At 44.2% G+C, this 15,000-nt stretch overlaps 2 protein-coding genes across 2 annotated transcripts in view; both read left to right on the top strand.

The window, feature by feature from the left end:
• Positions 1 to 6,344, top strand: part of LOC306786840 (cytochrome P450 2K1-like) — a gene marked incomplete at both ends in the record, with an annotated part of 9,609 nt that extends 3,265 nt beyond the window's left edge. The window contains 5 exons of the mRNA XM_079281729.1: positions 4,712 to 4,891; positions 4,987 to 5,128; positions 5,443 to 5,627; positions 5,915 to 6,056; positions 6,157 to 6,344. Coding sequence (XP_079137855.1) covers positions 4,712 to 4,891; positions 4,987 to 5,128; positions 5,443 to 5,627; positions 5,915 to 6,056; positions 6,157 to 6,344 — 837 coding nt within the window. The remainder of the gene's footprint in view (positions 1 to 4,711; positions 4,892 to 4,986; positions 5,129 to 5,442; positions 5,628 to 5,914; positions 6,057 to 6,156) is intronic.
• A 1,441-nt stretch (positions 6,345 to 7,785) lies between these two features.
• LOC306786847 (cytochrome P450 2K1-like) lies at positions 7,786 to 13,769 on the top strand (the record flags this gene model as incomplete). Its single annotated transcript, XM_079281736.1, has 9 exons — positions 7,786 to 7,989; positions 9,355 to 9,517; positions 10,519 to 10,674; positions 10,757 to 10,917; positions 11,077 to 11,256; positions 11,447 to 11,588; positions 13,031 to 13,215; positions 13,362 to 13,503; positions 13,582 to 13,769. The coding sequence occupies exons 1-9, from the start codon at positions 7,798 to 7,800 to the stop codon at positions 13,767 to 13,769; spliced, it is 1,509 nt and encodes a 502-aa protein (XP_079137862.1). The 5' UTR covers positions 7,786 to 7,797.
• Between the last annotated feature and the right edge of the window lie 1,231 nt (positions 13,770 to 15,000).

Below are 15,000 nucleotides of genomic sequence, written 5' to 3'. Positions count from 1 at the left end.
AAGAGTTTTCTGCTGATGTATGTTATCGGGTGTTCCTCACCATTTTGTACTTGGGCCAGGACGGCGCCTACCCCGGTCTCTGATGCGTCGGTCTGGACCACCAACGGTTTCTCAAAGTCCGGGGTCACCAACACTGGTTCTGAACACAGCACCCTCTTGAGGTTCTCGAAGGCCTCCTCTGTCTCTGCTGTCCACTGGATCCGCTCTGGCAGCCGGTTTCCTGTTAGGTCCGTCAGGGGAGCTGCAAGGGAGGAAAAGTGGGGGACAAATCGCCTGTAATAGCTCGCCAGTCCAATAAATGCCCTTACTTGTTTCTTGGTGAGGGGGCGGGGCCATTCCCGGATCGCCTCGACCTTCCCTACCTGGGGCTTGACGCAACCTCGCCCAATGGTGTACCCCAGGTAATCCGCATCTCGGAGGCCGAGGCGACACTTTTTGGGGTTAGCTGTTAGCCCCGCTCCCCTCAGGGCTCGGAGCACGGCGTCGACCCGACGCAGGTGGGTCCCCCACTCCTCCCCATGTACGACGATGTCGTCTAGGTACGCCGCGGCATACTCTCGGTGGGGCCGAAGGACTTGGTCCATCAGCCTCTGGTAGGTAGGTGGGGCCCCGTGTAGACCGAAGGGGAGCCGTTTGTACTGGTACAGCCCCTCGGGGGTGGCGAAGGCTGTCTTCTCTCTGGCCTCGGGGGCCAAGGCCACTTGCCAGTAGCCCTTCGTGAGGTCCAGGGTGGTAATGAATCTGGCACTCCCTACCCGTTCGATCATCTCGTCCACTCGTGGCATCGGGTAGGCGTCGAATTTGGAGATCTGGTTGAGCTGGCGGAAGTCATTGCAGAACCTGACTGAGCCGTCAGGTTTGGGGACGAGGACGATGGGGCTACACCAATCGCTTCTGGAGGGCTCGATTATGTCCGCCTGCAACATTTTGCGTACCTCTGTCTCAATGGCGGTCCTCCTGGCTTCTGGCACCCGATACGGCCTGAGACGTACCTTCTTCCCAGGTTCGGTATGTATGTGATGGTGGATGAGGTCGGTGTACCCCGGCTCTGGGGAGAAGACGTCCCGGAATCGGTCCACTAGCTCGCGGAGGTCTTGCTTTTGGCTGGGGGTCAGCTGCTCTCCCATGGGGACCTCTACTGCCTCCGTCTTTCCTGTGGTGGGAGGGGAAGAGAGAGAGAGGGAAAATAGGGCCTCACGGGCCACCCATTTTTTTAGCAGGTTAATGTGATACACCTTTGTTGGATGTCGTCGCCCTGGTTGTCTTACCCTGTAGTTCACTTCTCCTATTTTTTCCATTATTTCATAGGGTCCATTCCACCGAGCCAGGAATTTGCACTCAGATGTGGGGACTAATACCAGGACTCGGTCCCCCGGGCTAAATTCTCTGGGCTGGGTTCCCCTATTGTAGACCCGGGCTTGGGCAGTCTGGGCCTCGGCCATGTGTTCTCGAACCATCGGCCAAATTATTGCCATTCTCTCTCTTACCTCTTCCACGTGTTCCACCAGCGTACGGTGGGGTGATGGCTGGTGTTCCCAGGCCTCTTTGGCCAGGTCGAGGAGTCCCCGGGGCCGTCTTCCGTACAACAGCTCGAAGGGGGAAAATCCCGTGGAGGCCTGGGGAACCTCACGAATGGAGAACATGAGGAAAGGGAGCAGCTGATCCCAATTACGTCCGTCTGCCTCCATGGCTTTCCGGAGCATCCGTTTCAGGGTCTGATTAAACCTCTCTACTAGGCCGTCTGTCTGCGGGTGGTATACCGACGTTCTTAACTGGTTTACCTTCATTAGCCCGCACAGGTCCCTCATGATTCTTGACATGAAGGGGGTCCCCTGATCAGTCAAGATCTCGTCCGGGATGCCTACACGAGAAAATAACATCATTAATTCCCTGGCAATACCTTTGGTGGCCATGGTCCGAAGGGGAATGGCCTCTGGGTAGCGAGTGGCGTAATCCAGCACCACCAAGATGTACTGGAATCCCTTACTGGACCTTGGGAGGGGTCCCACCAAATCCATCGCAATCCTACTGAAGGGAATTGAAATAATGGGTAAGGGGATCAGCGGATTGCGATGGTGCGGCTGGGGGGCGACCCGCTGGCAGTCAGGACAGCTCCGGCAGTAGTCCTCCACCGTTTTTTTCACCCCGGGCCAGTAAAACCGGGCCTTGATTCTTTCCAGGGTTTTCTCCACCCCCAGGTGGGCCCCCAACAGGTGGGTGTGGGCCATCTGGAGCACCACCGACACAAAAGGGCGGGGCACCAATAACAACTCAAGGGGTGCCCCGTCCTTCATTACCACTTGATACAACAAATTAGCTTTAATGGCAAAGTGAGGGTAAATTATTTGTCTTACCCCATCCATGGGTTTGCCGTCCACCACGGACACCTGTCGCAGGGCATTTTGGAGGTTGGCGTCCTCCAGCTGGGCGGTCCCGAAGCGTCCCGCTAGAGGGGCAGGCAGGGGTTGGTCCTCGGGGTTTAGTGGGAACAAATCAGCCCAGGCGTCCTCACTGGCCTGGCTTGGATCCCTTTCTTCGGGGGCTGGAAGAGGGTCCTCCTCCCTGGCTGGACGAATGGCGGCTTCCGCGGCCCGGACGGCGGCGCTGGCGGCGCCTTCTGAGAGGGGGGACGTGGAGCTCAGGGGGTCAGCCCCCTGAAGTCTCGCTAGCTGTGGGCATGGGGGCGTCCCCCCGCTGTGGGCAGTTCCAGGCAATATGTCCCATCTCACCACAGTCATAACACCTGCGGGTGTCGGGGGTTAACAGGGATCTGCGCTGGGGGGTTTCCACGGGAGGGGTCCTCATGGCCGGCTCTCGTGGGGAATCTCCATGTTTCAACAGTCGGGGCCGGGTGGATATTTCCATCTTGGGCGGTCTTCCCCCACGCACCAGAGCCTGCGCCGCTTGCCAGCCCTCCATTACCTCAGTCAGTTCCTCGAGACTGCGGGGATTTTTTTGTCCTGCCAATTTTTTTGCTTCAAACGGTAATGACCTCAGTAACTTATCCATGATTACCCGATCAAGGGGGGAAAATGAGAGGGGCTCCGACATCAGCCAGGCGGTAGTGATCCGCGTGATATCATACAGTTGCGCTCTTGGAGAGAGGGTGGCATCATAATTCCACTCATGAAATCGCTGCGCTTTTGTCAGAAGAGTCACCCCGCTACGCTGAAGCACTTCCTCCTTCAGTGCTGCGTAGGTGACGGGTGAAATATTGGCTAGGTCTTGGTAAGCCCGTTGCGCGGTGCCCGTCAAAAAAGGAGCGATCAAGTCTGCCCACCGTTCCTCGGGCCATTGTTCACGTTTTGCAGTGATTTCGAAAGTCAGGAGGAAAGCTTCCACTTCGTCACTGGCTGTTTGTTTAACCAGGAAGCGCGAGGGATTCACTCGCTCCAGTCGTTTCACTTCCTGTTGGTTGGTTTGCAACTCCATATATTTTTCCATTTGCTGGTGGTGTTGGTGTTGTGTTTGCTGTTGAAGTTGCAGCATTTGTACTTGCATCTGCATTGCCTCTTCGTGCCTCCTCTGAGTCTCCGCATTGCTGGCTATGAGACCTGCGAGAAGCTCCTGCACAGGGTTGGGCGCGGACATTTTGATGTCGATACGACGCGTAATATAAATATTAGATATTGTCCAGAAGCCGGTTAGAATGCCCACATTCTCCACCAATGTAACAGCCCCCCGGGGTGGTCAGGGGTGTTACTGGACAATATGCAATACTTATAAAGACACGGAGACTTAAAGACGTGGCAATCAAATACTTTACTGGGGTATTGGTAACGACACAGCAGCCACACAGCCAATACAAGTCCGTTAAGCAAGAGAAGGGTCTAGGTGCAGTTCCGGGGTCTGATACACAAGGCGCAATTCTCGTACGGTCCAGGGATTGGGCAGGGGCGTCGTTCTCCTCCAAGCAGGGGTCAGTAGCCGGGGGCAATCCAGTTGGGGTAGTCTTCCGTTCCAGGGTCGTTTGCTAAGTAGTCTCACAATATCTCACCGTCTTGAATGGTTTCACCTAAGTTACTCCCCCGACTTCACATCTTCCTTCTCCTTTTATATCCGCCCATGAAGCTCCACTGGCCGGCTCTCTCAGGTGTGCCTTGTTGCGCTGATTGCCTGCTGGCACTAAGGGAGCGTGTGCAAAGTGCAATCCATTTCTCTCTGGTAGTCTGTAGTATCTTCCTGCCATCACTACTCCCTGGGCTCGCCCACCCCGGCTGCCACAATATATATATGTATATATATATGTATATATATATATATATATATGTGTATATGTATATATATATGTATATGTATATGTATATATGTATATATATATGTATATATATATGTATATATATATATATATGTGTATATATATATGTATATCTCAATTATATCTTTACATAGTGTGCAGTGGGACCAACTTTAAGTGACAACACAATTCAAGAAAATGCTGTCAGACTAAAAATGGATGTAAACTTGAGGTATTTTGTTGATTATTTAACTGTGTCAAACAACTGATCAAAAAGTCTGTCTAAATGCTAAATATACAGTTTATGAACATACATATACTGTATGTAATGGGGCACATAGAACACATCTTGCTGTCTAAATGTGTGAAACAAAACATGAAGATTTTGTATTACTCTATGAATTCTACTTGTGTTGTTGTTTGGTGCACATTGTATTCACTATGATCTTTGTTGTTTTCACTGTTACGTCACAGCTTTACAACATGTTTCCCAGGCTGGTCAGTTGGATAAAAAACCGGCAGATTTTAGTCAAAAATACTGCGATGACTGTCCGAGATGTCAAAGAATTAATAATGCATCTGAAAGAGACACTGAACCCTCACTTCTGCAGGGGGCTGGTGGACTGTTTTCTGATCCGGAAGCAGAAGGAGGAGGTAAGACAACATTTTTTTTTTTTTTTAAGTTTTCATCCATCAAAAATAACTAATGTTATGCTTATTTAATGATATATGGGTGTTCTTTCTCTTAGGACTCTTGTGTTAAGGACACTCACTACAATGAGAATAACTTGATATTCACAGTGACCAACCTGTTTTCAGCTGGTACCGATACCACAGCGACTACACTGAGATGGGGTTTGCTGCTTATGGCTAAATATCCTCACATACAAGGTAAAGAGAGGTTTGAAGCTCATTGGTGTGCATTTATTATTCACCTGTAGATGCCCTTAAATAGCCGACTTGACAACAACAAGGTCAAAAGAATAGACCCGTAGAAGAAACCTTTTTAAATTGTTTTTATACAGATTGTGTTTTATAGTGATTTGATTTTCAGGAATTATAAGTCATTTTGAACATGTTGGAATGCTGATGTTAGCACTTAGCTCAGAGTAGGCTACAGCTTCACAGAGATTGCATGGCTGTGGACTAGTCTTGTTCAAATGAATGCAGACAAAGAATGTTCATTTGTTAATATGCGAGTCCAGACCAGGTCCAGGAGGAGCTGAGCAGGGTAGCAGGAAGCCGTCAGATCCAGGTCGATGACCGGAAGAGCCTGCCGTACACCGATGCTGTCATCCATGAGACACAGAGGCTGGCCAGCATTGTCCCCATGGCCATTCCTCACAAAACCAGCCGAGACGTCACCTTCCAAGGCTTTTTCATCAAAGAGGTCGGTAACTGTTATTATTTAAATATAACCTTTAAAAACAGAGTTTACAAAGTGATTTGATATCAAGCAATATAACAGAAAGTCCAACAAAAGCAAGACAAACTAAGGTCACATTTAAACACTGATAAAACAGTACAATAGATGAAACAACAAAAACAATCGACAGATTGCAAACAAACAACAATACTAATAATAATGACAATTAAATGTTCATCAACTTCTGAAAAGGTGAAAAAGTGCCGTCATTCTGAGACTTTATACACCTCTCTCTCTTCTTTTGCCAACAGGGGACGACTGTGTTTCCTCTTCTTACTTCTGTCCTTCATGATGAGAGCGAATGGGAGAGCCCAAACTCTTTTAACCCTTCACACTTCCTGGATAAAGAGGGTAAATTTATCAGGAGGGATGCCTTCATGCCCTTTTCTGCAGGTACAAAAACTTTGTCAGGGTTTTGTATTTTAGCGATGACAGAGAATTTTCACACGGTGTGATCCAATTGAACTCGTTGCAAATCTCTTTGTTCTTGCAGGTCGCAGGGCGTGTCCTGGAGAAAGTCTGGCAAAGATGGAGCTCTTCCTCTTCTTCACCTCCCTCCTCCAGCGCTTTCGTTTCACTCCTCCACCTGGAGTCCCAGAGGAAGAACTGGATCTGACTCCGGCTGTGGGCTTCACCCTCAACCCTTCACCTCATGAGCTGTGTGCCGTCAGTCGCCAATGAGGAAGAGAGCTGTAGCATGGCATTATACTGTAACTGTACATGCCCGTGACATGAATATTGTTTAACTCGCCCTCACAGGTAGCAGAACATACTGAGCAGCCGGAAAAGTACATCTATTTGTGTAAATATACAACAGTGGCATATAATGGCTGACGAGCTGTCTCACTCTGAATAAGTGAATACGTCCAAATTCCTACAGATTGTTCAAACTGTATACAATTTACAAAGAAACACAGGCTAGACACGGCTTCATTAGCCTATATATTCCTGCTTCCAGGTCACTGTTGATGATTTTGACAAAACAATGTACTTGGTTTTGTAGAATTTGTCATGGGTTTACTTTCTTATATTGCATAAATGACATATCATGTATTAGCCCACTATAAATAAATCAAGGCTTGCCTCTTCCTATTGCCGATAGCCCATGTAGCCTGCATCTAAAAATGACAAGAATGTACAATTATACACTGTTATTTTTCTGTTCGAGAGAAATACTTGACAATTAAAAATATTGGACTTACTGTTGTCTTTAATGTTTTTCTATGGAAAACAAAACAAATAACAAGTAATAATTCGTAGGACTTGATAAAGGGGGAAAATCCATTAAAACTGCTTTTAAATTATGATTTGGTCAGTTGCTCGTCAACCGTAATGCTTCTTCTTGCTAACTTGTATTGGGCACATAGGACCTTACATATTGGGAAACACTCTGTGTTATGGATCTTATCAGCTTTCTGACACATGGAATGATGCAACAACCAAATAGGGCAATGACAGCTAAACAGAAAACCACCATAACACCAATTTAAGTGAGAAATTCATCCTGTCGGCCGAATCATTTTTCAAACCAATCTCCTGTCCACATGTGACCAGCATTGTCTTTGAGTTCTGTAGCCATGGTTTGGAGTTGAGAGAGTGCTTTGGTGAATGAGCTGTGTTGTTTGGAATGAAAGTACAACAAGAGTCTCCGAACATAACACAAACCCAAGATTTTTCTGCTGACAACATGTCTAGGGGCTGCACGTGGCGTAGTGGCTAACACTGTCACCTCACAGCAAGAGGGGCCCAGGTCCGTTCTCCTCGTTCTCCAGCTTCCTCCCACAGTCCAGCTTAGGTTATTTGGAGACTCAAAATTAGAGCGTGAATGTTTGTCTGTGCCCTGCTATCAGGACAGGATAAGGTTTGGACATGTCATCTTGTCATCTTGTTTGGACATGTCGAGGGACATCCTGTTCCATGCCATCTGGCTCGTAGCGTGACCCAGATTCAGCCCTTTATTTATGTACTCAAAAGTAAGTACTTGTTCTCGGTCTGAAAAAAAACACATTCGTACACATACTGTCGCAGGCTACAGTGTCAGGTCAAATTGGGGCAGGGCTTCACAATACTCACACAACATAGAACACAACAATATTGTCTCTGACTTTGTTGAATGTGTGGCTTACTGGCGGTCATGGAAAGCCTTTTTCTGCAGTCCCCCAGTACAACCATTCTACTGGGCACTGTTGGGATCCTACTCGTCTTGTATGTATTTTTCCCAAACGTTGACCATCAGAGAAAGGAGCCTCCAGGACCCAGACCACTGCCTGTGTTTGGCAATTTGCTGCAGCTGAACCTTAAGTCACTCCACAGCACTCTGTTTGAGGTAAGCGATACCAAATCGTCTGTATACTGTATTGTTCAAAAGTGTGGAACAATCTGTTATTTTGGTATTTTAACATAGATAAAAACAATATAATTCAGACAAATAATAGTATTTACATTTAGAATAGTCTTTGCCTTCCAAAGTGTATATGATTTAAAATGTAATTTAGTCTTAGGGCCCTCTGCCGTCTCCTTGTAGTTAGATTGAACAGGATTTGTAAGGCCAGCTGATAGTCCCTGCTCAAATTCCAATAGTGCTACATTTCCACTTACCTATTTCTGATTTTTAAGAATACCTTTGATAAAGTAACACACCTGTAAATTTCAGCTTGTTTAGGCATTATTGTGCACTAGACAGTGAAACAGGAATCTGTTCCTATTTATATGATTGAAAGTCTGTCTTTGTTGCTAAGCTTCAATGTATGTTACCAATAACCGTTGATTTTTTTATTTGTTTTTCTTATTCCTAATTCTTAGAAGTATCTTTGTCTCTTTCTGCACTTTCAGTTGTCTGATTTAACCATTGTACAGCGTTTTGTGCTCCATGTACACAAACATGACTTGTTTTTGTAAAACCCTTGATACAAAGTTACATCTATTTGTAACGAGGATCTTCTAAAACCTTGAGGCACAAAAGACGATTAAAAGATATAGAGTTGTCCTCTCAGCCATCTGACTGTAGTGGATCGAGCTTCTGTGGCAGTTAATTCCAAACTTTTGAACAGTAATGTATAAAAAACTGGATTTGATATTATCAAGCCATTAGGCAAAAGTGATAACTAAGTGGCTCGGGGAACAAAACATCGAAATTTTGGGTCCATGGCCAGGAAACTCCCCAGACCTTAATCCCATTGAGAACTTGTGGTCAATCCTCAAGAGGCGAGTGGACAAACAAAAACCCGCAAACTCCAAGCATTGATTGTACAAGAATGGGCTGCCATCAGTCAGGATGTGGCCCAGAAGTTAATTGACAGCATGCCAGGGCGAATTGCAGAGGTCTTGAAAAAGAAGGGTCAACACTGCAAATATTGACTCTTTGAGTCAACTTAATGTAATTGTCAATACAAGCCATTGACACTTATGAAATGCTTGTAAGTATACTTCAGTATACCATAGTAACATCGGAAAAAAAGATCTGAAAACACTGAAGCAGCAAACTTTGTGAAAACCAATATTTGTGTCATTCTCAAAACTTTTGGGCAAGGCTGAACTGTAGGATACAAAATGTTTCTACTTTGTCTGTTTGGGATAAAGAGTATTGTTGATGTGATGATTTCAATACTACAAAGGCTGCAAAACTTAATAACCAGACAATATCCAGTTTTTTTCAAAGTTGTAATGATCACTGCTTTTTTTTGTTTCATAGCTTTCCAAGAACTATGGATCAGTGTTCACAGTGTATTTCGGACCCCACAAAGTGGTGATTCTGGCAGGATACAAGACCGTGAAGCAGGCACTGGTCAACTATGCTGTGGAGTTTGGAGAGAGACAAGTCGCTCCAGTAGCCAATGACTTAAGGGCTTCACATAGTAAGTACAAAGCAGCGGATTTTAGTGATAACCACTCACAGTATAAGTTCATCTGACGCATATATTTGATCCAACGACAATGTTAACATCACACAGCTCACAGTCTGCAGCCACAACAGCGGCTGCGTAAGGCACAGTTGTGCTTTGAGCTAAAAGCTTCTTCCATGGGTGGCGCTGTTTCAATTGCTCCGCAATTCAAATGTTGTGTAGTTTAGAATGCAAAATTAGTCATACTGTTAAAGGCAAGGCAAGGCAAGGCAAGTCAAGTTTATTTGTATAGCACATTTCAACAACAAGGTAATTCAAAGTGCTTCACATAAAACCATTAAAAGCATCAAAACACAAGGCAAAAGAAAAGGAGATTTCAAAAACAATTAAAAGGGCATAGTTGTTGTGATTAGCCTTGGTGATGTGTGTGCAAAGAGAACAAAGTGTGATAGCCTTGGTGATGTGTGTGCAAAGAGAACAAAGTGTGATAGCCTGAGTGATTGCATTAGCCAGCCTTGGTCACTGGTTCAGATAACTATTGACCCCAAGGAAGAAACTCCAAATCCGTTGTGGCCTTCAGGTCAGGCCAGGTAGTCCCTCTCGGGGCTATTCCTGAACCAGGCAGTGGTTCTGCCTGTCGGGACAGTCTTCATGGTGCAGGTGTAGGAAGCAGCACCTTGAGGAGCAGCCTGAAGTCCATCATACATGTGACGTGGTTGAGACACTGACAGGCTTTTTGCATTAGAAGTTGATGAAGTCTTTGACAAGCCTTTGAACGTACTTCATCATCACAGAAGTCAGGGATTTGGGGGATTCATCCTCTAGGAACGATGAATGTACCAGATTGCATAGCAATTCATCCAATAGTTCTCGAGATATCTGTCTGGACAAAAGTAGTAGACCAACCGACTTATTTTTACATCGCTACAACCATGGTGCTGTGACGATGTAATCCAATTTCATAAAGTTCAAATAACATTTGAGAAAAAGATGTGTACTTCTTTTCACTTTAGGTAAAGGAATCTTATTTGCCAATGGGAATTCATGGAAAGAAATGAGGCGTTTTGCTCTGAGCAACCTGAGAGACTTTGGGATGGGCAAAAAAGCGGCAGAAGATAAAATCATTGAGGAGATTCAATATCTGAACGAAGTGTTTGAAAGACATGAAGGTAACTCTTCTCCTGTATTGTATTGTGTCTTCATAAGGATTTCATATTGTTGTTTTGCTCATTCATCTTTTGTTTGTTTTAGGGAAACCCTTCAGTGCTACCCAGTCAATGAACTATTCAGTTTCCAACATCATCTGTTCAATTGTCTATGGCAGCAGATTTGATTACAGTGATGCAGAGTTTACATGTATGGTAGACCGAGCCAATGACAACTTTCGACTTTTAGGCTCTCCTTCAATACAGGTACCACTTTGTCTTTCATTGTATAAACTATTAGATTTACCTTTTGTGGGTTATAGTGAGAATTACAGACTCATGTCATGCATATTGCCCTTTTTATTGTGCCTTCGTGATATACTAAATAACATGATGTTCGTGTTATTTTCTATTCAATTACAACAGTTGTACAATATTTACCCGTGGATATTTCAATGGGTGAGCAACAGGATGCGTCTCAGGAAGAATGTTGCTGAAAACAGAAAACAAATGAAGCAGCTGATCGGACATTTACAAGAAACTTTGAATGCTCAGATGTGCAGAGGATTTGTGGACTCGTTTCTGGCACACAAACAGAAAATAGAGGTATTAAAAGCAAGTGTGGTATCATAATCATAAGGTTTGAATATAATTATTTATTCGTTTTTTATATAAATTCATAAAACATCACCATCCTATTTCTATGAACACGGCCAACAACTGGAGGATGAACAATGGTTTGAGCTCCTTGTTAAAATTAAGATTTAACACATTCAATTTTTCACCTCTTAATAAGGATTTAGGGATTACGGAGTCATTCTACAACATGGACAACCTTGTGTCAACTGTTAGCGACCTCTTTACGGCTGGTACCGATACGACAGCATCTACGCTGAGGTGGGCTCTGTTGCTCATGGCCAAATATCCTCAAATACAAGGTAAGTAATATGCTTAGACCGGTTGCATACAGATGCAGTCCCCAACTGTTGTACTTTACGTCATTTGATGCAGTCAAAGATTGCTGCATGTTTTTCCATCTGTTCTCTCCCTATTTCCTGTCAAAGGTCCCTGGGTTGTATTTAAACACTTGGGATTTCCAATGAGCCCACTTTTTCTGGGCCATAGAGAGCCTATGACCAGTAAATACAATTTTCATGTTTGTTCTAATAAAATACAGTTACCTTGCAGTCAATTATCTGCCCAACAGGGGGCGGTGTTAAAGCTCTTCGATATACCACGGTGTCTGCACCATGTGTGCAGTTGTCATTTTGCTCATTACATCCTGACAGTAATCAATGAAGCAAATGCTGTGATGAAACAAATCTGGTATCTGTGACTGTCGCAGGACTGTAATAAGCCCGACCAATCATTCAATTCTACTTGCTTAAATTCCTGCCTGCCTGCACGTGTTCTGCTCGTGCGTTCATTGCTCGTCACTGGAGTCTTCCACAAGCTGCTAGCTTGACAGCTGTGACTAACAATAGCCATGTTTGTTGTTTACGTTCATTATAATTTTTGGCCAATGGTATGAAGGCAGATCAATGTCAAAATCCACAAGCACAAATGAGATCCATGCACGTGTGTAGATCAGGCGTGTGCAGCTCAAACAACTATGCACGGTAATTACTTTTGCGAGTACTTTCACGTCACTCCATGCAGAACATCTCTGCTCACGTGAGCAAAATTGAAGCCTGTGAGGAGAAAACCATGCGTTTAGGGTGAGGAGCGTCTCCTGGAGCACGACTTCTGTCACTGCTCTTTGGCTTTGGAGGAAGGCCGGAAGGGACGAGCTGTCAGTGCTGTCAACTCGGCTACTGTCTTGCTAGATTTAGCAACTTTTGGATCTAGTACTGCTAGCTACTTTCATCTAAAAAGGCTATTGCTAGTACTCTTGGTAGTTTCGCTACCAACCCTGCCTTTAACATATCCTGACTGCTGCAACGCAGGATAATTAGTTTTCACTCCCAAACGATACATTTAAACTGCAATTAACTAAAGATTAAATTTGTTCTGTCCTTGGTATCATCCCCATTTAAAATTAATAATACCTGGAATTAGAACCCCATTGAAACTGTATGCACCAAGAGTACTTTAGGTAGGTCGAAATTAAGTAATTTCTTATTTATATTACTATAAATGCAATGTTCAACCAGCTGGTCATACAATTACACTAATGGCATTGAGAAGGATTTTTTTCTAGCTTGTGCAAAATTCTGTGATATAACAATTGCAATGTCTTGTGGAGTGTGTTCACTCAATTGATTTGTTTCTTTGAGGGTTTGGTCAAAAGCAATCATGTTAGTGTTTCTAGAATTGGTGAAAAGAACTTTACTGCTGCTTTGTTTTTTAGCCACTGTGTCTTTTATTTTCTAATTTCCAGACCAGGTCCAGGCAGAGCTGAGTACGGTGATTGGGAGCCGTCAGGTCAAGGTACAGGACCGGATGAACCTTCCCTTCACTGACGCTGTCATCCATGAGACACAGAGATTCACTAATATCCTTCCCACCGCTGTTTCTCACATCACCAGCACAGATGTGACTTTTCAGGGCTATTTCATAAGAAAGGTAAGAATCTGACTGATGAAAAGAAGTCTTCCAGTTCACTCTGAACAATGAAACATGATGCGACTGCATGCTTGATTCTAGAAAGCTGTATATAGATGGTAGTGCTTTTTAAAACATTGTAAGCATTAATAAATGTCTCCTTCAAGGGGACCCCTGTGTTTCCTCTTCTGACATCTGTTCTGTGGGATGAAAGTGAGTGGGAGAGTCCACGCACCTTTAATCCTGTCCATTTCTTGGACAAGGATGGGCGGTTTGTCAAGAGAGATGCCTTCATGCCCTTCTCTGCAGGTTAGCGAGCTCAGCAAACACTACTTTTCAATACCAATCAAAAGTTTTTCAGATTATCTGAAGCCTGTTTTCTCACAGGACAGAGGGCGTGTCCTGGAGAAAGTCTGGCAAAGATGGAGCTCTTCCTCTTCTTCACCTCCCTCCTCCAGCGCTTTCGTTTCACTCCTCCACCTGGAGTCCCAGAGGAAGAACTGGATCTGACTCCGGCTGTGGGCTTCATCCTCAACCCTTCACCTCATGAGCTGTGTGCCGTCAGTCGCCAATGAGGAAGAGAGCTGTAGCATGGCATTATACTGTAACTGTACATGCCCGTGACATGAATATTGTTTAACTCGCCCTCACAGGTAGCAGAACATACTGAGCAGCCGGAAAAGTACATCTATTTGTGTAAATATACAACAGTGGCATATAATGGCTGACGAGCTGTCTCACTCTGAATAAGTGAATACGTCCAAATTCCTACAGATTGTTCAAACTGTATACAAGTTACAAAGAAACACAGGCTAGACACGGCTTCATTAGCCTATATATTGCTGCTTCCAGGTCACTGTTGATGATTTTGACAAAACAATGTACTTGGTTTTGTAGAATTTGTCATGGGTTTACTTTCTTATATTGCATAAATGACATATCATGTATTAGCCTACTATAAATAAATCAAGGCTTGCCTCTTCCTATTGCCGATAGCCCATGTAGCCTGCATCTAAAAATGACAAGAATGTACAATTATACACTGTTATTTTTCTGTTCGAGAGAAATACTTGACAATTAAAAATATTGGACTTACTGTTGTCTTTAATGTTTTTCTATGGAAAACAAAACAAATAACAAGTAATAATTCGTAGGACTTGATAAAGGGGAAAAATCCATTAAAACTGCTTTTAAATTATGATTTGGTGAGTTGCTCGTCAACCGTAATGCTGCTTCTTGCTAACTTGTATTGAGCACATAGGACCTTACATATTGGGAAACACTCTGTGTTATGGATCTTATCAGCTTTCTGACACATGGAATGATGCAACAACCAATAACTGCAATAACCTTTGAGGTGTTTTTGTACGTTTTTTTTCCATTTTTCTTGCTATGCATTTCACACTGTGTGTGTGTGGTGCAGAGAGTATGGAAACACATGATTCCTGATTTCATCCAGACTGTAGTAAAACAGTGCTATAATTGTCCTTAAATATTATAACTAAGAAATTGTTATTGCGCAGTGGACAAACTACTGCTGTGTCATCTTTAATGTAGAGCTGCTCCTTCAGGGAACTCCAGGAAATGCAATACAAAAACAAAACGGCTGTATATAGATAGTGAACACTGTATATAGATGGTAAAACTTGAAATAGATGCCTTGCTCTGAGGGAGAATGATCAGCTCAATGTTTGAACCTCATTTCAGAGCGTGCCCAATTTATCACAGTCTCAAAGCCTTGATTGTACTTAAAATACGTTGTTGGAGCATTTATGTATTCTGTAGGAATATTTAGAAAAACATTTG

Source organism: Melanostigma gelatinosum, assembly GCF_949748355.1.
Source record: "Melanostigma gelatinosum genome assembly, chromosome: 13".
NCBI classification, from domain to species: domain Eukaryota; kingdom Metazoa; phylum Chordata; class Actinopteri; order Perciformes; family Zoarcidae; genus Melanostigma; species Melanostigma gelatinosum.
This window is presented reverse-complemented; position numbering and strand designations above follow the sequence as displayed.